Genomic DNA, 24,150 nt, shown 5'->3' on the forward strand with positions numbered 1-24,150 from the left:
CATTTATTAATTTGGATTGAATCTATTGAATGTTTCGCCAGAGATTCAGTGTTTTAAATCAGTGAATCTATTTATGAAAAACCTGCTGTTCAGCTAAATTGATGTCCATAGTGATCATTATTTTATATACATAAAAGATACAGGAACATATATGTAAAAGTAAATTTCAAGTTGGCAAAGCTTTGTAATTCCGCCAATCTTACACAAAAATTACACTCTAGAAAAATACAAGGTGTACTAAATTTTTGCAATATTTATATTGCAGAAGATACAGGTAAGAAAAAATATCAAGTCTGAGATTAAAAAAAATTAAATGATGTAGGATTGGCAGGTACAGTTTTACTGATATACTGAAAATAGTACATACATTTCAGTGAGCACCACGCTTCTTCAGAGAAATAACATGATCACTAGCACTATTTTGTAAAGCGTTTTTAAAAGAAAGGAAGAGGTGTTGGATTTTTAAAAATAAAAGTTGATCATTTCACTTTCTATAAGCATCTCTCATTCAAGTCTGTATTCTGTAATACTGGTGAAATTAGACTAGATAATGAAATATACATTGTAGATATGAACATAGACATGATAAATTTCTATTTTTGTATAAGTAATGTCTTGTCTAAATAAGTAAAACGGAAACACTCATCATAAGCATGTAGTTTTGACTAAACAACTTTCATCACATGTTAGATCTCATGCACAGTTACCACTTTTTGAGTGATGTCATTAGAACAGACAGGTATGTATATATGTGCATGGCCACAGGAAATGAGTAAATTATGGGTGTATAGTGAACAATTTAGACATCACCTTTATACAAGGTACAGGTATAAAACTAGTAGCTGATGATGTGATATGTAGTAGATGGTCATTTTTATTCATAACTAATTATTTTTTTAAAAAAGGACACAATCTGTTTCCCTAGGTTTTTAGAATAGTGTTTCTCACACTTCATCTAAGCATACTGATGTGGAGGTCTATATAGAATTATTTTATTTGCGAGAAAAAGTTCAGAATATCTCCAGTGCTAGCTAAAACTGATGCCAAATGATCTGGGGAAAGTGGAATACTGCCAAATGGAATATAAAGTCTCCTAAGTCTTATCTCTCTCTTTCCAAATCTAATGAGTACTTCTAATGAAGCCCAAAACTGAGGACTTTTTAATGTTTTTCAGGATACATTATCATGTTCCTCATGGCCAGCATCCCCAGGACTTAGGTGGGAAAAAAGGTGGTGTGATCTCCGATTAATTCCACTTCTTCATTCACGATTTTCCCAGTACGTTCCAGGATCAGATTTGTGCAGGTAAAAAAGTTCAGAAGGTTGAAACGACTTCTTGACTGACAGATATGAGCCTTAGGGAGTTGTCTTGTGTAAAGGAATGTCATTATTAGTTCCACTTAAGCTGTCAGAGACATGAAACATAAGAACTTTGATAGAGGTCTCTCTAGGTCCACCTTAGCCAATATTCTGCTCTGACATCAGCCAGGACCAGGTATGTGAGGAAGATGTGTGATCTTTCCACTTGCACCCAGTGGTCTGCACATTTCTCAGTTTGAGATTGCACATAGGTCATCATATTTAATAACTGTTCATGTTCCGGTCCTCAAAAGATTCTTTATGAGCTGCTTTATTTTATAGCTCTGTTTTTTTTGCAATGAACTGTGCCATTGAGCTCTACAATGTAATTATATTTTTAATAAGTACTTCCTTCTGTTTGAGTTAAATGTCTTGCTTGGTAACTTCATTGGGTGAAATAATCTTGTTGTTCAGGAACAGCAGTGGCTGGCTGCCTCCTGTGGAAGTTGAACCAAAAGCAGAAGGCGGTAGCAAGGCTGGATGAGGCAGTGTCCACACAGACAAGGGCCCTGTCCCACTTCCCCCAGCAGGGGAGCAGAGCAGGCCTAGGGGTGATCTTCAGATGAATCCATCCTGATGAGGTGTGGCTCAGGTCAGGCTGGGAAGTGATCCTACAGGTCAGATCCGAATCAGCAGAATATATGTCCAGGCATGGCTGTAGCTGCAGCCAAACTGAAGCGAGGACCAAGGGTGAGAGCCTGAGCTGATAAGCAGCTCCCTAGTGAAGTGTGACACAGCCCCCACCCCAAGCTCTTCCACAGAACTCCGATCCCAAATCCCACAGCCACACCATGGCAGAGCCATGGCCACTGGTCCCCCAGGAGGCAAAAAAGAGTGGACTCTGGGCTTTGACCAGGGGGAAATGTTAAATAAGCATTCTTGATTTATGTTTTTATAATTTCAGATGACTGTCTTCTCTTTTCCAATTTGAAGGATCCCTATTGTGACCTCATTTTAGGGAAAACCTTATCTAGTTCTGATTATCCTTGTCATTCTCTCCATTTCTTTTCTAATATATCTTCTATATGACAAAGTGATTGGGACTGCAAGGAGGATCCATCATGATTTACATTAAGACTTAATGATGTTTTCCACTTTTTTACTCTGTTTTTATTTTACATACTTTGTAATAATCTATTACCTTTTGACTGTCACTGAGCATTAAGGTGATGGTTTTCAGAGAGATGTTTGTAGTAACTCTTATATTTCTTTCCTCAATGTTTATAGCTACATTAAGGTTGTTGCTTACATATAGCTAAGGTTATTTTTTTTTCCCCATATGTGTTACTTTGCATTTGTTAACATTGAATTTCATTGCGATTTTTCCCCCAATCACTGGGAGAGCTGTCCAAAGCTCATAGTGAGGTTTAAATTTATTGCAACATTGTTTTGGGATGACCATGGCTGGACACCAGGTGCCCACCAAGGGACTCTATCACTCCCCTTCTTAGCAGGGGAGGGGAGGGCAGAGAAAATTAGATGGAAGAAAAGTCATGGGTCGAGATAAAGGCAGCTTAATAATGCAAAAGCAAAGGCTGTGCACGGAAGGAAAGGAAAACAGATTTATTTTCAGCCTCCCATCAGGCAGTGGTGTCCATTCATTTTCCAGGAAGTAAGGCTTCAATATGCATAGTGGTTGCTCTGGAAGAGAAATGTTGTGATAATGAATCCCCCCACTCCTCTGTTCTCTTAGCTTTTGTTGCTGAGCAGACATCATATGGTATGGAATATCTCTTTGGTCAGTTTGGGTCAGCTGTTCTGGCTATGTTCTCTCCCAAGATCTTGCCTACTAACAGCCCTACTGGGTGAGGCATGGGGAATGTTGGAGCCCTGATGCTATGCGAGCACTGCTCTGCAGCATCCAAAACACTGGTGTGTTATCACCACCTTTTCTACCTACCAGTGCAAAGCACAGCACTTTGAGGGCTGCTACGGGGCTCAGCCAGACCCAGTACAGTCACATAGACCTACAACTTGTCATTGTTTAGTTTAATGTTATCCTAGTAAATCAGAAGAAATCAGAAGGGAAGACAAGAATATCCTGGAATGTTCACTTTTTTTTTTATGTATTATGCAATCATATAGAAAAGAAAGTAGCTAAAAAATCCAACAGGACAAAGTAGATCAATAAGCTCATGCTTGTTAAAAGTTTTAAATACCTAGGCATATTGTGGATTAATTTATCACCTGTATATATAAGAATGAAGTTCCAACACTAACGCTAAAGAATTCTGTGCATTCCAGCATGTAAGTCATTAACCAGAAGACAGATGTGTAGTTACACAGCATTTTTCTCCATTATTCCTTATTCTAACCAATCATAAACATTAAACTCTTGAAATAAGCACAAAGGACTTCTCATTATGAGGCTGTGAGGCCTTACTAATTGAAATAAACTCTAGCTTTCCTGTGCCTTCATATCTGCCAGCTTAGATGTGGGAGTCTGGGAAGAATAATGTGTTATGCTATACCCTGTCAGCTCATCAAGCATTAGCAGTTTAAAATTTCCTGGTCCTCCATTCAAACACATGTAAATTTACCGTATTAATAAAGAAAAGCTTCATTAATCTTTCTGGAAAGACTGTTTTGTGAAAGAACCTTCCCCGTATCTTTTTTTTTCTGTTATGCTCACCCTTCCAGTGTTTCTACGGGTCCTACAGTCAACAGTTACCATCTGCCCCCAGGGGTGGGTTTATGACACCCCTGCCAAAACAGGGGAATGAGGAGTTCTTCAACCTCAGCTTGGGATTTGCAAGCAGTTAATTTTATTGTTTCTTATAACAGCCTGCTTCCTTCTCTTTGGTCTCAGCAAACATTTGAAAGTTTCACAAAAGCCTCCAATGGCCTTAGTTGATTATAAGGGCTGTTGTTTCTTAGAAGTACACTACGTGGGATTGCCAGCCTTTTTCCTCTTCATAGAGCTGCAGTTAAAGCAGGTTAGGCACTAGGTGTTTCACCAGCAGGTAATTGTGAAGCTAAAAACAGGCTGCAGCTATTGACTGGTAATAGCAAAATCATATTTACATGGCCACATAATCCTTGTTCTATTGAGGAGCAATGGCTGTCCCAGGAATTCAAGGTGTAAACCAAAGGCTACAGTGGTTTATTACCTGGACTGAAAGGGAACAGGAAAGAGTCACCACTGAGGCAGGAGGTGTTTCAGCTTAATGTTTAAGAATGGTTGAAATAGAAATAATTAAGAGCATGAAGCATAAAGGGCTCAAAATCCTAAAAAGTCAGATCTGAGATCTGTTCTGCTGTATACTTCAGATAAGATATTAAATTGAATAGAATTACTCATGTGGAAAATTAGGACATATTCAACTGTTCATAGATTTAGGGTTTTAAAATTCAGTCTTCTGCATCGATAAAACACAAGCTTAAAGTACGCATTGTAGAACCTGTATGTTAGAAAATTTTTTCAGGTAGAAATGATATTACTGAGATTTGAAATTCCAGAAAATAAATTGAAAAGTGTATTAATACAAAACAAGATAACAGCATTAGTACTCAAATCTTGAATAACTGCTCTGCTTATTTTCTCTTTGTGTCCTTCTGTGCTGTCTAACATGAGGAAATATAAGTACTTAAAAGAAATAAAAATGCAGTATAAATATGAGAGGAAGTGGGATTTTCTTCAAAAAAGAATATAACCAACAGTTTATGTTGCTAGCAGGCAGTTTATATGTGTTTTAAATTACTTTAAACATTTTAAAATGTGACTCCCTCTCAAAACTTTTTATGAGAGAAAGGCAGATAATTTTTAAAAGATACTGCTATAAAGAGCAACATTAAGGAAAGGATATTGAAAATAATATAAGAAAGCAACATGAAATAGGATTTAATTAATTGCGTTTTCTGTAGTTAGTATTTACAAGGCTGTTTTCACTATATAAAGCTTAATAACTTTTTATATTTCAGAGTTTGAAAAGGCTGGCACAGAAATACATCATCTTGTTATCACATACACTATTATGCCTCATAATCATATTCTAGCTTTTCTAGTGGAAAGCTTGAGATGCATGAATTCCAGAGGTCATCCAGGTTAATCTTGGAAAACTTACTAATTTCAAGTATAACTCCTGTGTTCCAGAAGTCAGAGAACCTGAAATGTGTAGCTGAATGACAATTCATCTGATTGTAACAGTGTTTGCTGTATTATAAAATGATTAATCTAGTATTTGTTCTATTTAATACAGAACACATTTAATATGTTACGTTTTTCAGTGGTTTGTATTATTACAGACTTTGGCTGGTAGGCTAATTAAATAAAATACTATTAAAATAATCTAAGGCTAAGGGTATCTACTGCCCAGACACATTCAGAAGTAATTTATTAGATAGCCATGCATCTTATTGCCTGTGCTTATTGGTATGTGGGCAAGAACATTCTGAATGAATGGTTTTGTATGTGCACAGATCAAATACCTAGGAACAGTAGGAACAATTTGATCCCCTGAATGCATCAGATTTGTTGTGTTTAGCGTAAAGGAAAAATTGTGCATCAGGATTGAATCTGGAACATACGGGGTTTTCTTTGCTTGTGCAGGTTAGTGTCACACATTCATAGAGCCCTTGGAATCCTGCTCTGGTTTATAATAGGCTGTGTAAAAAGAAAGGAAGTCCTGAAAATAATGCTGTTTTTCTTGAAAGAGATAATCAACAGATTTGAACATTATGGTATGCTCTTCATGTAAGGACTTCGAAATTTATTCTGAAATAATTAACTATTTATATTTATAGCTGTTTAAAATAAAGGATATAGTAAATAAGTTCTAGCTACATTACCTAAAGATGCTTTAAATAAATCTTTCTCAATTATTGTGAAAATGAGACATTGAAAGAAGTAGTTCTCAGTTTGTACATTTGGGAATTTAAAGAAAATTCACTAGCCATGTGAAAAGGCAACTAAACTGGTAGTTTAGCTAATGGGTTTAGATAAATCACTGGTCTCTGCATGATCATGTTAGGATATAGAAGCCTTATCCTTCTGTAAGAGTTAGTTCTCATGATGGGACTCTCAAAGAAAGGGCATGTGTCAAATTCATTTTTAATGCTTCTCCTGACTGAAGGAAAACCCTGTACTTGACACAGATGCAGCAAAGACCTTTATGATAGAGATAGATATTATCTCTACATTCTATAGATCTAGAATATAATTTCAAGAGGTAAACAAAATCTTTGCAGAACAGATACCTGTCTTGAGATATCAGAAAGTGTTATCAGTGACATTCAGTTTTACCCTGAAGATAACGCTCACTTTACTTGAGCCATTCTCAAAGAATCTGGATGATATACTTAATTTAAACCATGAATTGGTCATAAACAGATGGGTTTGTAGCAGAATGCCAGCAGTGGCACTTGAACTTGATATTCTCTGTATGTTTAGTAATCTCTTACTATGGGATAAGGATTTATATTGAGGTTTTTTGGTTCTGAAGTCAGAGGCCTGAGAGCCTTCCAAAGGCCATTAGCTAAGAACACTATTTACTGAAGAAGTTAGGTCTGCTACTGCTTTAGCATCTCAGAGTTTTCTCTTGTTCTGCAATTGTTCAGTGCTTCAGCTGTGGAAAGCCTGTCTGTGATGCATGACAGATTATTGTGTAGGTGCTGGGGTAGAGGCACCCAGGTGGCCACTGCTTTTTTCATGGGATGTCTCTTGGCATTCCAGTGTATTTTGATAATGAACCTATACTCAGAAATGCAGTGGGAAAAATCGTTAGTGGCATCTGATCAATTTTGAGTTCAGCTCTTCCATTAGCAGTTCAGAGGAGGAAGAAAATTCTATAAGCAAGAGAAACCAACAAGGGATGTCCAGAAAGGAATCTTACTGCATTTAAACAATGTATTAGAAAAAACGAATCAAAAGTTATTAAGAAAAATGTACTGGTATTCCACTGACTTTTGCAAATAGTTGCCTACAGTGTCCAATGCACACTGTCTTTCTCTGTGATCTGCAGTATTAAAGTATTAACTCTCTGGTATGCATCAGATATTTCATGTTTTTAGCTTCTGAAGTCATGCACTTTCAGTCAAGGTTCTGTGGAGCTAGTCTATGGGACTTTTTTATAGCTTCGTGGAAACTTAATATAGTCTGAGCTGACCTTTTAGCATGATCATTTTAATATGTCAGGTATTTATAAAACAGGAAAACTAGCAATTTATCAGTGTTCAGTGGCTGACCTTCATCGTAGTTGAAAGAAAAGCATTTCTACAAGTATTGTTAAGATGATATGTTAGAACAGATGAAATTTTCTTCTGACCTGATCTGTTATGACATGTCTATAGGCAAAATGCATTCCAAGTAATTGCTGTGGATGGAGTTTGCAGTGGAATAATTCAGTGTATCTCTGCTGAAGACTGTATTGACTGGCTACAAGCAATAGCAAGTAACATTTCCAGCCTCACAAAGCACAATGTAAGTATGGATCCAAGTAAGCCAGAATGTTTCCCAATCATATTTGATTATAACTGTCATAAAAGCCTAATGGGTTCACACACAGAATTGTCCGCATATAAACAATGCTTGAGGCTGTCTGAAAGAAGTCAACTCAAGTTTGTCATCAAATCAGACTTTGTGAGAAATCATTGAATGGGAAAATATTCTTCCCTACAGTCATACAGTTCACTTCATCACTATCAAAGTTATTTGCTTCTTAGCAATACCAGCTAGGATTAGAAACAAAGACCAGACACACAGGAGAAAGCCAGGTGTAATGGATAAGCACATATAAAAGAAAGGAATTCTGTACTTTCTTGATAGTTTAAGAAAGCATATCTGTATAAAGACCAGCTTATTCAGATCTGAATTAGATATCTAAGTCTGTTTAAGTAGCATTTAACACAAGGAGAATGACAAGGTGCTTCTGTGGTGTACATACAAATGTTCATTATCAGCAAAGATTAAAAGCATTAATGCTTCATGCACTGTACTTCTATGATCTGGCCTTGTGTGATAGGTATTTCTTGTTACTGAATGTTATGCAAAAGTTTTGCTAAACTACTAGTAAGTTCAATTGAAAGGTCTTTGGACCTTCCTAGGATGTATTTTGCATTTCATAGATGACATGTAGTTTTTCCTGTAGGGGTCTATATTATGCCTTTCCTGGTTTTCCTCAAAAAACACAGAACACATGGGTAACTCCATTATTTTGAATTGAGTTGTAACAAGGAACACCTTGAGGATTTAATTTATATTCTTTCAGTTTTCCTTAAGCCTGCTTTAGTCTCCCAAACCTGCCTCTGAATTTGCTTTTGTTTCAAGTACAGGGAACACATGGAAGTAAGTTATATTTCTTGGAGATTCATATTCAAGATGCAAAACTGTGTTCCATCTGGCAGCAATATGTAAAAGTCATTGTATTATAAAAACGTGACAGACAAATTCATCCACCATCTGCAAGCTTCTATGCAGTATAAGCCAACTCTATGGCTATTTATTCATCCTTACAATGCTGTTGCTATATAGAACATTTCTTGTCTCAGTAATCATCCTGACAATTGAGGGTGCTGTTTTTTACTCTTGCCATCTTTAGATCAGAATATTAATGGTTCTTGCTACCTAAAGCAGTGTATGTGTTTACTTATAACAATACATAAATCCACCTAAATTTTACCTGGTAATGCTTTATGTAGCTCTGATGAGACTAATTGTGGTTGTTTAGTGTAATTTGAATTCTGGTAACACACTGTTGTTACATGTGTTTTAAACATTTTAAATGTTTAAATGTTTTAATTAAAAAAAATTAATTAAAAATGTTTTAAAAAACATTTTCAGTGTTTTAAGAAAAGAGTACAGTTTATAATTCTACACTAGTTTCCATAAAATACAGAAACAATGTATCTGGTGTTTTATAAGATGGAAATAGTAATAGACTTTCATGTCAGCCACGGTTTTTACTTTATCCCAAATACATCCTGTAAAGAAACTGTGAGAGTTAGGTAGGGCTTATGATAATTATCCATTAATCTATTTTTAGAACTGTCCTAATTGTTCATAGCCCATATGAATTTATGGAAACCAATGAGACTCCCTTTTCTGTAATATGCTTTTCTTTTAAATTGTCAGTTGCCAGAAAGAATCAGTTATTTGACAGCCTATGTGGTGAGTGAATATAAGAGACATTAGGAACTCAGAGGGGAAAAAAACCCAAACTGTTGCTCAGAACAATGATTAGATGTGATTAGAGGTCCCTGTATTTTCTTTCTTTACAAGATGGTTATTGACATACACATACTGTTGATGTTAGCATTTTTCCTCTGAGAGGGGCATTTACAGTCATTCTCCCTTACTGTACCACCCGGTACCAAAGAAATGGAGTCTAGGTATTTATTTGAGCTTTTGGACAATTGACTGTTAATTTCAATTAACTTATTTTTGTTTAGGGGTTATGGAAAATAATTTGTTTCATTTAAATGCTGTGTAGCTCGTAGAAATGTTAACTTACATGCTCTTTCTCACCTCTACCTTTTCAATAAGAAAGAAGCAGGTGAAAACAAGAAAGGCTATGAAAACTAAATTGTTTCTGAAAGCATTTCCTTTACCATTGTTTCAAGTCTGGGGTCTGTAGATGTGGGTGGGATTCATATTGCCTAGCTTTAGATGTCTTAAAGCAGAATGTCCAAAGACTGATCCTTACAATTTACTTTCAACATCTATTTTATGATGATATTAATTCCCTCAGGACATGTCAATCCTTCCTTTGGCTGGTAAAGGTACCCTAGGGTGGTGAGTTCAGACTCAGTACCTAAGGAGATACATATATCCTGTCACTGGTGTCTTTGAGGGGCCAGAGAGAATTTCTTTGAATAAATCTGCCAAAGAAATGTCTGGATATTTTTACAAAAAGGATACTAGTTTCAACCAGAAAATCTGAATATATTTCACACGCGGGCTAGCTGAAAAAAAAAAAAAAAAAGTCATCTGATGGTTCAAACCACACAAAAGTGTGTAGGAATCACATGTCTTTATCTCCCCATGTTCCCAAATATATCTTATAGTTGTGAAATGCGAGACCACAGCTCCAAAAATCTCATGTTTGAGTCTATAGTTCTAAATTATTATAAGGATAATGTCAAAATCTGTGTCATGATCTAATATGTCCACATCTGACAGAAAGATCATGTGACTCACTTGCAGAATTGTCAGTGTAGCCAGTCTCTACCAGAGAGGAAGAAGATAACAAAAAGGCAGGAGTAGAAGCAAAACTAAAATGTCTTGACGTTATCATTTTTGAAAGACAGTGTTGCTATCTGAATATGTGTAATGAAGGCTGGAAGATGGTGTCTGCAAGCAAACAGATTTTGCCTGCAGTGGTTAGACTGTCAATCATTGTACAGTGTGAGATAAAACTTGTATTATTATGCAACAAGATAGTTAGAGCTTTAATACAGAGATACATGAAATTATATTCTGACTAGTAAAGAGATTAAACAGAAATATCAATATGCTCACTAGTATAGTTGACTTAATTTCAAATTTCCACCAAAAGACAGACTTCAGGTATGCAATCTTTTTATTTTTATGAACCAAATTAGAACTAGTGTTCTGCACTTCTGGAAGTGACTTAGTATCACACTCTAATTGATGATGTGACGAATCGATAAAAACCTTACATTTCTGAAGATGGGTTTCTCTCCAACTTGAGTCACTTGAACTGCAACTGTGTTAAAAATTCATCAGTTTTAGTAATAGCCTCAAAAACCACAGGATTTATATTAAATCCATAGTTTAGTCTAAGCAATCCTGAAACTGAAGTTCATGTGCTGAAATCTAAATATATTAAGCTGAACCTAGACTTGGGAATTCTAATTCATCTATGAATCAAAGAGGTAGAAGAGGCTTTTATCTCTTTTTTTTTTCTTTTTTTTTTCTGCCAGTTTGTATGGCAGGCCAAAAATGATTAGAAAGAGAGCAAGCTGCAATTGAGACTGATTTCTATTCTTTACCATCTATTTTGTTAAATAATTTTATGAGTATAGTATCCAATAGATAACATGACTTTTAAAGAAACTGCTCTGGAAGAATCTAAGAAAATACTCCCAAATCCTGTGCACTATAAAGAGCCACCTGTTGCCAATACAACCCTAATTTATGTGGTGCAATTTTCAAGGGACGTGAACGGAAAATTTTCAATGGCTTTAGCCGGGGTGAGATTTTACCCAAGATCTTTTTCACATTTGATTTGATTGAAAATTATTTGGGTGCCACAATATTTTATTCAAGTGCCACCAAAAGAAAAGAAAAAAAAAGATGGAAGCTTTATGTCTTCATAACAAAAGAATAATTAAAAAGTACATGGCAGTTAGTATCTTCTAGGATATAGCTTAACAGATTCTTTGGGGATTTAGCATCCCAAGTCATTATTTTTCACTCTCGCCCATTGCTTTCTCTATGGCAGATTTTTCTGTAGCGAGTACAATGATACTTTTCCCTTTCTTTTCCATCATTTACTTGGGATACAGTGCATCAAATGCACATTTATGCTTCTTACATTGAAGCTAGTACATGACAGAGAAGAAATAACATGAAAACATGAACTTGATCAGTCAGGTGTGGCAGGCAACTGAGGTAAGATTACTAAGCAGAAGGTGACAAAAAGTTAGTTTAAAATTTATCTTGAGAATGCCCATAACATCTTGCAAGATTCACTTTACAGTACCTTCAATTTATTCCATCATGGTACATTTTCTAGGTAGAATAACATGTAACGCTGAAATTAATGAGACACACACATGTTGGTGGTAGAAGCACGGCAATGGTGTGTAAGCAGTAGGATTAAGATGTCTACAAACTTAAGTACGAATTTGGCACAATGTCTGTGTTTTCCTGAACTTAGGCCTTTACTTTGAACAAAGTTAAAAAATTCAGTCAAAATTGTGACTTAAATCACATACTGAAAATGTAATGCCTAATGAAAGAAACTGCTACTCACTGCAGATATAGAACAATAATACATTATTTTACAATGCTGAAGTTTGGGTAATTGTAAAGGGGTTCTATAAGTCACGGGGTAAAGGGAGAGGGGGAAAGTAAAAAAAGGACAGACAAAACCTAATTAGAATAATATGATCTGTTCCACATGTGGGAAGAATAAATTTACCACAGGACTACATTCAGTGTGCAGTAAGTTATCGATACAAATTAGTAGTACACATCTCATTTTTCTGGTGGATGCTATCATCAGTAAGAACATACTGTGGAATGTTATATTACGTAAATAATTGAATGTCACTCATACAAATTGAATAGATTTCATGTTTTAATTTTTCAGTTGAAATACCATGGCAGACTATCAGATGCTCTGATGTTAGTCATTTTGAAGTTCTCGGGGATTTTGTGCTCTTAAATGTGCTGTGAATTGTGTTACAATAATATTTAACTTTTTGTTGGTTACTAAGTTACGCATGTTTGGAGAAAATCCAAATAGATCAACATTAGTATCAACCCTCATACAGTGGTGTATTATGTAGTAGTGCAAAAAGACAAATACTATCTCTAAATTAGAATTTGAAAGCCTCATAAAGTGAATACCAAAACAATAGAGGATTATAAGAAGTCTTCATAGTATTACTACTATACTAGGGTTTTTTGCATATATGATTTACTTTTCCCAAGACAGAACTCCTCAGATAAATTGGACATTATCAAATAAATGTTACATTCAACTGTTTTTTAAGCATTTTAAGCATTTAGGTGTTGCAGCACTCTCCAAACTAGCCAGCTGCAACAAGGTCTTTTACCATCACATACCAACATACTCTTCACGCCAGTCCCTCTGCTGCCTTCTCCTCATCTCTCCTCACCCAGAGAGCGCATGCTCTCGCTCTCTCTTCTCTCCACTTCTTCCTCTCTCTTCCTGGGCTGCCCAACCACTTGACAGAAGCAACCACAGCTGCCCCTTGTCTACATCAGCCAACCCACCGCCCCTGAAGCCAGCCCACAGCTGTATGTTATCAATGTTAATTAACCCAGCTTCATCCCTCTACATTTAGGCATTCAGATGTTTACAGAGTTCTGACACTTCAATTTTTTGTTCTGCATCTCATTCTCAATCTTGTAAAGGGAAGTCTGTAGAGGTAGCCATTCCAGCAGTGATGTTTAGGTCTCTGTAGGAACATTTAAAACTCAGAACTGGGCACACTTGTAATATACTATTGCTGGTTTGGTTTGGGTTTTTTCGTATATGATTCTCTTAAGGCACATAGATTTAAGTGAATAAATTGAGTCAGCGCAGCATCAGAATTACATATATCAAATCTCTTCTATTTTTCCTCCCTTTTTTAACCAGGCTGACATTTAAAAACACATCTGTTTCTACGTCACTGTACCGACTGCTACATAGGGCTGTGTCTCATTTTTACTCACATTCTGGGCAATTTGATGCATGTCTTATTTTACTAACTTGTTGATTGAAGAGTTATGGGATATTTTATATCCTCTTGGATGTACTGATTTAGCTGCAAAGAAAAATTAAGTTGTGCCAAACTGTGTTGCTTTTGCTCTAGCGTGTTTCATCTGTGTTTTTATAATGTCTTTGAGTTTAAAGGACAATGTCCACTATGTGGCAGGTGAGGAAAAAAGTGCAAGAAAAGATTATTTCTCCCAGGATAGTCACCTTATCTGGGAAATTTGTTGCAAGAAACTTCTGTCTTCACAGTTGGAGCATTTGTTATGGCACATTCTGATTATGGTGACAGCACTCATCATTAAAACACGCAATCTTACAGTCTTGATTTGGAATATACATTGCAAACTTCAATTAGTCATGATAGCTTTTCAAATGAAATAAAATTGCATTTCTCTACCAAACTTCTCCCAAATATTAAGTCTATTAATGCAATTTTTAATAATCTTTCCAGTTTTGCTGTACATAGTATCACGAGTCTTGCAGTGGTTAATAATATCTAATAAAAATATTATCATATGTATTATTATGAATTACAACTGTACAGCTCTGAAATACAATTTATGAGAAAAATATCCTAAAAGACAACAAAATCAAAAGCCCTTCTTTTTAAACATTCTGCAACCAGGAGAACCACAGTTTACCTGTTAAATGTAAGCCTTAAGAAAGAAAGCCATATTATTGAAGAGAGAATATAATTGCAGTTTTATATATGATGCTGTCACACAGCAAAGTATCCTTGCACTTCATACGATTCATCCAATTTTGTATGGAGTTAAATTAAACTGTAGTCTTGCACTAGTATTTAAATAAAAGCAAAAAATCAGAATATTAAATACGTTCTTTAATCTATGAGGGATTTCTATTTAGCTCTGAGTCTTTCTCTTCCTTCATTCCATTATTATTGAAGGCTTAAGTTGACGGACTTTAATAAAGGCTATAATCTTAGTTACAAGACACTTTGGAGGGATGTCATACTTGCTCTCAACATCCCAACCTGGTGAAAGGTAACAAAAAAGCCTGTAATTAATAAAAAAAACCCAACACTAACACCACCAACAAAAAAAAACCCAAAACAAAACAAACAACACAACCCCCCAAACAACAACAATATAAAACCACTTCATTGATTTAAAGTGGTCAAGAAATGGTGACAAGAATAAAAGAAGTAGGAGCAGCCTGACTGGGAACACAGGTAAGCCACTTGGGTTTTTGCAGAGAGGTAACACATGGAAAAATAAAGCACTCATTATAAATTGCCCTTTCGTGCCAAAATGCCAAGCTGCCCTTTCAGTAGCAGTTGGAGACTTCCAGATACTTTAACCTGTTTTTTGTTGTGCAGTAAATTGTTCAATATTCCACAGTTGGTTTATTTTAAGTGAGAATGTGTTGAAAGTGGCTGTTGAATAACAAACTGCTGTTGATAAAACAGCAACTGAGAACTGGGAGGCTAGGCAATAATAATCTTTTGGTTTTGTATCCTCCTCTTTCCTGTCTTAAAAAAAAAAAACAAAAAGAAAACATAAATATAATTTCTGTTTTAAAGCAAGATTAGCTTGTTTTCACATCTTTTTCCTCTTTACTCACTTTTAAAATATATTTTTAAAAGGCAGTTACGTCAAAAGTTTTGCCTTTCTTCCACAACCAATCTAAAAAATAATTAAAAGAAATTGAAATGTACTCAAAAAGCCATAAAACCTTTCAGGGTATACATTGTTAGTAGGCTAATGAGTTGAAAGCACTTTCTCCTTTTGGTTATCTTGCCATACACATCCAGCATATTCAGGTAGTGCACAGCTTATATTCGCCTGAGGAATAGACTCAGAGGAAATGGCAGAGGGGTGGGGGTTTAAAAGACAAGAATTTCAGTTGTTCCGGGACAGTTTTAAGAGGTTGGGGCAAAGAAGTGACTTGACAGGGAAATAGTCAAAAGAGCAGATGACCACTAAGCAGAATGTGCTGCAAAGGAAATGAGCCCCTAATACTTTGGACTTGCCATTTCTCTACTAACAAAGGTTATGAAACTGTGGCAAGTTGCTTATCTCCTCAAAATACCTCGCGTCGTTAAGTGGTGGGCATCTGCGGGGAGAGTCTGAAAGGTCTGAAACTATAGCCTTGCTGATTGCCTGTGTGTGCATGAACATGATTGCAGGGGTCTTTTGTTTGTTGTGGTTTTTCACCAGTTTGTTTATTTCAGTATATGAGGTAATTATATACAAAACTTATTTCAAAGGCTGTTTATTGAGGTCCTGAGATCAAGGTTGGAAAATTGTGAATGAAGCATCTTGTTTCGTTCTCATTTTCCAATGCATGTTACTCTGTGACTTACTGCACTGAGGAATTATTAATTTCATTTGGAGTTTTTTACCTTTTTGAACTGTTTATAATGACCATATGAGAGATTTTTTCTCTCTTAATTGTTTCAAAAACTTTTTTTAACAATTTTACAGGCTGAAGATATTACACTGATCAGGAGCTGTAGTACAGTGAAATGAAGGAAAATTTTCTTTACTGCGTTTATGGAATCACTTGAGACAACTTTGGTCTTAAATAACCCTAACTTACTTAGAAAGTAATGTAAAACAGAGCTTACATTGATTTCTTTGCAATTGTGTGATTTTCTACCCTTTCTGATAGTGTTTCAGGTTAGAAAACCTAGAAAAGTTAATGTTCATGAATGAAAATATTTAGTTGAAGTAGTTTTCTTAAGTTAATTTAGGATCTTCCTGGCAAGTAGTGGATAAAAATAGATTTGTTGGGGAATGCAGATGCCTTAAATATGAAAGACTTTTTGATTTTCTGGATTTGTCCTGATTCTTCAATACAAATAACTTTGTACTTTACTAATAGGTACAAATATGTACACAGAGAATAGATTTCATATGTGTTAAATGTTAAGAAGGAGAATTATATTAGATCTATATAAAATGTATAAATCAATATTTTGTTGTTTTGTTTCTTTCTGAAATCAAACCTGCAATCCTTTGTTATATGGAACGTCTTAGAAGATATTAATCATGTATATTTGATTGCTATTAAAATGACTATACATTTTTATATTTGATTCAGGTAATCAATTCTTTATTCCCCAATTTTTATTTTTTATGAGCCAATTATCAGTTATGTCTGGGTACTCTGTCAAGAGAGCACTTTATGGCTAAAGTGTACATTCTGGGTTCATAGATTCTGTGTTGATATGAGATCTCCTGTGATAGGAAAGGTAGTCACTGACTTTTAGGTATAGAGAATGAGGAAATCATAAAACGCTACTGGAAAGGAGGCAACTAGGTAGTTAAAAAATGCCTGTTCATCACACCTGTGACTACTTAATGGTTCAATATCATAAAAAACAACATCAAATTCAACTGAGGAAGAATTTGATGCATGTTAATGCTTCCACTTACTTTTAGCAATATTAGCAGAAAGATGGTGTAAGGTCAATGCAGATATATAATTTAGTTCTTTAACATAAATTCCAATTGTATTCATGAGGCTACTTTTGAATGTTGTAAGACAAACCTTATTTCTAATTCAAATCACTGGTATTTTACTGATCTTTCAGTGTGATGCATTGAAAGCACATAGAAAACAAGTAAAAAGTAATTTTATAGCCCATTGTGTCAATAATACGCTGACCATTTAAATAACAGGATAAAGTGATTTTTTTCTTTAGATCATATTGTTTAGTGGCAGATTCAAATATGTGCAACTAATCTATGTAGGGGTGATTTATTTGCATGTTTCATAGGTTTCCTGTTTGTACAGACAAACAAGGAGTCTTAATTAAAAAGCAGAATAAAACAGTATATGTCCAGATTGCAAAAATGTTTGCAAGTCTTATCGGTGAATGATCATACAAATTTATGGCAGTTTTCTCCAAGGAAGAATCTTTACCTGCCTAGCAGAAAATGTTGTTTTCATTGTGTTGATTTCCTAAGGTAATTTTGTAAGGTAATAAAAGGGATGAAAAAGTTCCTATGGTGTGTCAACAGGCTGTAGCTTCTCACATAATTCAGCTGATTTAACATTATCAAAGGAGTTTTAACAGTTCTTCTCTGGTATCTGATCGCCAAGGAAATAGACTTCTTATTATGTAACTACTTTTTTGTAAAAACATAGGAATTCAATCTAGCTTAATTAAGTAATCTCACAGAAATGTTAGGTGTTTGTCCCTGAGAAGGCAAAATCATTTCCACTCAAACTCCTTACATAGTCAAAGGATAGAAGAAAATGTCTTTAAGACTTGAAGAAAGTGAACCAGTCCTCCTAACTTAGGCACTTACTTCTATCCCATTAACTACATCAAGAATGCAGACATCTCCAGGGGGTAATTCAATCTCCTTGAATTAAGTACCTAGCTCTCCCACTTCTAATAGGAAATGGCAAAAGGATACTTTAGCATAATAGCCTACAGGTTGGAAGAGTCACCCTGACACGAGAGACGAGCTCTCCATGCTACTCAGCCTGCAGGCCTGATGCCATCTGTCTAACCCCTGGCCAAAGAGTGTATAGAGACAGAACAGGGCTGAGGCTCTGCTCTCGCTTTCAGAGACAGTTCTCTGCTATCCATTGAGCCCCATGTAAAATTCATGCCAGTGCTGTTTAGCAGGATGCAGGGCTGTCATCCAGGCGGTCCATTAGGATTCATTCAGTGGTATTGCTTAAAGTGCACCATATACGTGCTTATCTGCTGAGTACTGTGTCCCCCATATCATGGGTGGGTACTCCGGTATTATCTACCATGATATTGTGACAAAGTGGACACAGAGCACTCCCTACACTAAAATGCAGCTTTTATTTTTGCAGATTTTATAACCCAGCTCAGTTCACTGATCTCGTAAGGAGTGAAATCCCCCAAACAGTAGTTCTAGCACAACTAAAAGGCTGGGAACATGGAGTGGATATACAGTCAGGAAGAGAAAAGTCAGCACAAAGGTCAGCAGCCAAGTTTTCCATGGAAGGGAAAGATCAGCAAAACCAGGCCTCATATAGATGTCTTCAACTGAGCAGCTGGACATTTTCTATATTTGTGGATGTTGTAGTCAGATAACCTTTCTTTAACTTTTCCCCTTCTGTCTTCTTAGGTCTTCCTTTGCAATCCACAAAGGTTTTAAAAACTAAAAAGAATATCTCTCAGGTTTTGAGATCAAATTGAAATCCGTGCTTCTTGATATGCTCTCACATCACAGGAGGTGTTCCCACCATTTTGGAGTGTTGATGCTTCTTAATTTGTGTCATAATTATTACTGCAAAACTAGCCCACATTGCTTTGGGGATGCCAGGTTGATGCAAAATGTTGGTTTTGGTTTTTTTTCTTTATGAGCAATGGACTCAGTCATTGCAGAATAAAGGGTATAAATTAAAATATTTGTTTTTTTCCCTTTTCCTGTTTGCCCTCCTGTTCATGCGGTTTCTGCTTTCTCTTCCCAAATGCAAATGTACATGGGGAAGATAAGAGTCTTATAATATAGGGAAAAATGCAAGTTTTACTAGGCATTTTGAGATAAATATTTGCTTAATCTTTCTTCACTGGAATACCAACCTACAGTTGCTGTGTTGATTTATAAAAACTTCTAACGTCCATTGTATTTCTTTACTATTCTATTCAGAAAGAAGAAGACATTTCTCATACGTGCATTATGGAAAAAGATAAACTGAGGGTTCTCGTTCATGGAAGAGAAGGGAGGTAATTAAAACATTATGGAAGCTAAATGATCAGATGCTCTAAACTCATTCTAGAAGGGAGAAGAAATGAAAAATTAACCCCCCCAAACTTTTAGTAAGGTTGATTTTATTGAAAGAATGTCCATGGAATTGTGAATATCATTTTAATCAATACCATTTATGAAGAAAGCTACTGCCAAAAAGACAAAAGAAACTGACATTCAGACACCTGTTTTACTGTTTCAGATTCCCTTTGTGCCATACTAATGCTATTAGTCACTTCCATGAAATATTCTGAGATTCTTCTCTTTGTGAGTTTTCCTGAGATACTCCAGATGTCTGAAAAGAAACTCTTGAAGTTTATTATTGTAAGAGGAGTCATGGAAATGTAAATGCAAATGTGAAGCAAATCTTGAAGGGCATTAGCTTTAGAATTATTAAATATTACACAAGTGAGCAATGACTACTTCAATGTTCGGGCTTTTATCAGTGAGCAGTGTCATTCAACCCTACGTACTTTCATATGGTGCACTTGTTAGAGGGAGTGAATGTGTTATTTTTACCACTTTTTTTGTTCTTTGCCAGGCAGAAAAACACAGGCTACTCATAAACTTGTATTTTAATACTGTATTTAAATGTTTGCATCATTTTGTAACAACAGCAATATTAATTTTAAAATGTTGGGGGGGTTACATCTTAAATAGGGTGTTTCACAAGAAGAAATATGTCCTTAGGCTGACATAACCCTTATGGAGTTGTGGAGCTAAACATTCCTTTCAGTTCCTCTCTAAATAATAGATAAATTATAGTCTGTATGAATGCTTAACATCAGAATTGTTTCCTTTTCTACCAGATTAACATAAATGGATCTTGATATTGCTGTGTAAACATAATCTGTAAATTTTAGAATTCTATAGCAAAAAGAATTCTAAAAGGCTCTTGACAAGCTGTTTTAAACAGGTCATTTTTAAAGTTATTTGCCTAACGAGATAGTCAGCATTTCTCTCCTGACTATTTAGCAAAGTATGCCTGCACCTTAATTAAGTTAGCTAGTCTTGCTGCAGCAGTATGGAGATTAGCACATTCATTTACCGAACAGTAACTGTACATAGCATTTTCATCTCAAAATGTAATGAGCAAAAGTCAGGAAAATATAGTGTGCAATTCAAATAAAAAAAAGAATAGTCTCTAGATTTAGATATCAACTAGAACTCTGAGACTTGCACATGGTTCTGCCAGTAAATTAAGATGCCATTTACATAGCTGGATAGGCTGCAGACCAAACATAGCTTAAAGCAATTATAGCTGTCTGACCTCAATTTAGTCTTCTGGTCAAAACCCACTTCCCATTACCTTTGTAAGTTCATAGAATAAATCACAACAAATCACAGCTTATGCATTTTAAGCTTACATCTGTTTTAAACCGTGAAGACAGACACAAAGAAGCTTCCCACTTGTTCCTGGTTATAATACCATTCAGTCTTTACAGTGGAGTGATTTAGAAGGCAATTTGAATTTTGACCAAGTCATCAGCAAATGGTAAAAAAATTAACTTGCTGCATTACTGGTCTGTGCAGCTCCATTGGCCTTGTTGGTTTTGTCTGATCAGAAGTACAGCTCTGAGGCATGGGTTTGGGGGTGGTTTTTTGTTATTTTATTGTTGGGGTTTTTTTCAGATTTGAGTGGACAAGGAAAGAAACCTTTAGCTCCAGAAACATTAACCTTTCAGTTTTAAAAAAAAATTTAAAATCTTACATTTTATTGCATTTTGGTGTCTTCTATCCCAAGCATTAGAAGACAATAAAGGTTAATACTAACAGTGGGAGTATTTTCAACACTGCCACTCTTTTTATCAGGCTGTCATCAACTTCTTAGCAGTTCTTAGATACTGTTTGTCTCTGTTGCTCTATGTACTACTGTTATTTCAGTGATATTTCCTGTACAGCACCGAAGAGTCTACCAATACAGTGTTACCAGTACTAAATACTTTTTTCTTGATTTTTCATATATTAATGCTTCTATAATCAAAAATCAATACATAGCCATACTTTCTGGAAGATGCATACTCTATTAGTCCACTGGAAAGAAAAGAAAGTGTAAGAAAGGACATGGCTAAATGATGAACTCTTTATGAACCTAAAACAGAGGAAAGAAGTAGCAGAGTAGAATTTGTTACTAAGAGTGAGCTCAGGAAGTACGGCATGAGTATATAGAACAGAAAAGTGGTAGGACTAGATGAGATTTCCTCAGCTGGAAAACAGTAAGGGTGAAAAGTAATAGTTTTGACATACACCAGTGATAACAGAGGAGCCAAGAAAAGAGCTGATTCCTTGCATATTGTCCTGACTTCGACAGAGGGGTGGGGAGGAGTGAGTGAGCAGCTGTGTGGTGCTTGGTTGCTGGCTGAGGTTAAACCACAATGCATATTGAAAAGAAAATTATTGGTAGACAATGGCAAGAAAGTCAAAAGTATTGAATGCTCTTTTGGATCAGTATTTTCTCAAAAGGTCAGTTGTAAACAGATGATTTTCACTATTTATAAGTGTGACACAATCTTGAATTATGCCAGAACATGTTAGAGACCAGACAGGGGGCTAGTTATGCATTAACGAGAAACATTTATAATATACACATTCTCTAAAATTCCAACTGTGTTTTAATTACATTACTCATTGTTGTGGTTTAACCCTGGCTGGCAACTAAGCCCTACACAGCTGCTCACTCACACCCCCCTCATCAGGATGGGGGAGAGAATTGGAAGAGTAAAAGTGAGACAACTTGTGAGTTGAGGTAAAGACAATTTAATAGGTCAAGCAAAAGTCACACACACAAACAAAGCAAAGCAAGGAATTAATTCAGCACTTCCCATGGGCAGGCAGGTGTTCTGCCATCTCCAGGAAAGCAGGGCTCCATCACTTGTTACACAAGTTACTTGGAAAGACAAGCACCATCACTCCAAATGTCTTCCCCTCTTCCTTCTTCCCCCCAGCTTTATTTACTCAGCATGACGTGCTGTGGCATGGAATATCCCTTTGGCTAGTTCAGGTCAGCTGTCCCAGCTGTGTTGCCTCCTGATTTCTTGTGCCCCTCCAGCCCTCTTGCTGGCAGGGGCTGAGAAACTGAAGTCTTTGACTTAGTTAAACATTACCCAGCAGCAAGTAAGAGCAACCGATGTGTTATCAACACTATCCTCCCACCAAATCCCAAACACAGCACTGCACCAGCTACTAAAAAGAAAATCAAGTCAAAACCAGGACCCTCATAAGACAAAAGATTGGACTTCTCTTCTAAATCCATTTGCTGTGAATTTGCTGTACAAATATTTTCTAGATGAAATAAATATTAAAGCAGAAATGATAAATTTTGTCTGGCTTAGATCACCCAATGAAGATAGTTTCATATGGACTTCATTTCAGTACTGTTTTTTTTAAGCATGACCAACTCAAAACTAAATATTTTGCAAATTGTATGTGTTAATGCCCATCTAATTACTTCCAAGAACACCTACTATTCATAGTGAAAGAGTAATTCTATATTTGATATAGAAATCGCTGACTTCATTCATCTTTGGGATTATTTTCTTCTTGGGCTTTGAGCTTATGCTCTCGCAGCAGCCTATGCTTTATTAATAGGCATGATATTATTCAGAAATATTAATGTTTTGTTCAGTTTTAAATTCTCCAAATACCACACCATTCTAATATGTATCAGTATTTTAAGTGTTGTTTTAAAAGTGTCAAGATTATACAGCTAATTCACACATTGTGACAATATATAACAATGTAACCACATACAGTTTTACCCTATACATTATCTGGTTTTGTTGCAGCTTGACATACACATTCACTTGTAAATTCTAGCTTTTTTTGTTCTACTTATGCCACTGCCTTCATGGTTCATTATATCTTTGCTGAATAATTTGTTTCTTGATTTTTCTTTTACCTCTAGTGCTGTAGTAATTTTCTGAGCATGTGTGTGTCGTGCCTTTTTCTTTCAGAAAAGATAATGACGGCACTTGATAACGAAAACTTCACTAGAGTAATGAGAGAAGACATTGTGGAAAAAATAATATTTCATTTAATTTATTCCAATCATTTAAGGGCCATGATTCTTCCTTTGATACTGTTTTTTATTGTTGAAACTTAGAGAAGGTGACACGTTAATGTCTTGAAAAGATGCAACGCTATTATTTGCGTTTATTTGCTTATGACATCATGTTTTCCTTTGGACTACAAGAAATATCAATAGAGCAAAAATCTATACTTTTGACTAAACAATTTCTTTTACTGCTGAAATGCAGTTAGACAGTAAGTTGCTTTTCTGAAATCTATTGACACAGATGCACTTTCAATGAAAGATCTTAAAAGTGTTTCTTGAAATTTATATTCCATATGAGAACTCTCACTCATGCAGAAATATGTCGTTTTTAAATATATTTTACTTTTTTTTTTGTTCTGTGTTGAAAAATAATTTTCAAAGATGATATTTCGCCTACTATAATGCAGTGAAATTCAGTAACAGTTCATAGTTTTCTCATAGGCTAGTCTCAAATGCACATTAAGCAAAAGTAATCTTTAAATTTACTTGTAGTATCCTCAGTGCTTGTCTTAGTCATTCTTAATGCCAAGAAATTGGTATTCAAGAGAGACTGGGAAAATTCTGTTTATTTTTAATTATTCAAGAGTCTTTCTGTTCAAGGATTACAAGGTCATATCCAAGG

At 35.6% G+C, this 24,150-nt stretch overlaps 1 protein-coding gene across 3 annotated transcripts in view; it reads left to right on the plus strand.

The window, feature by feature from the left end:
• Positions 1-24,150, plus strand: part of SNTG1 (syntrophin gamma 1) — a 353,771-nt gene that overhangs the window by 237,339 nt on the left and 92,282 nt on the right. For all 3 annotated transcript variants that reach the window (XM_040588489.1, XM_040588490.1, XM_040588492.1), the window contains 2 exons: positions 1,175-1,305; positions 7,648-7,777. In XM_040588489.1, the coding sequence (XP_040444423.1) occupies positions 1,175-1,305; positions 7,648-7,777 (261 nt within the window). The remainder of the gene's footprint in view (positions 1-1,174; positions 1,306-7,647; positions 7,778-24,150) is intronic.

Source organism: Falco naumanni, chromosome 3 (genome assembly GCF_017639655.2).
Source record: "Falco naumanni isolate bFalNau1 chromosome 3, bFalNau1.pat, whole genome shotgun sequence".
Classification (NCBI taxonomy): Eukaryota; Metazoa; Chordata; class Aves; order Falconiformes; family Falconidae; genus Falco; species Falco naumanni.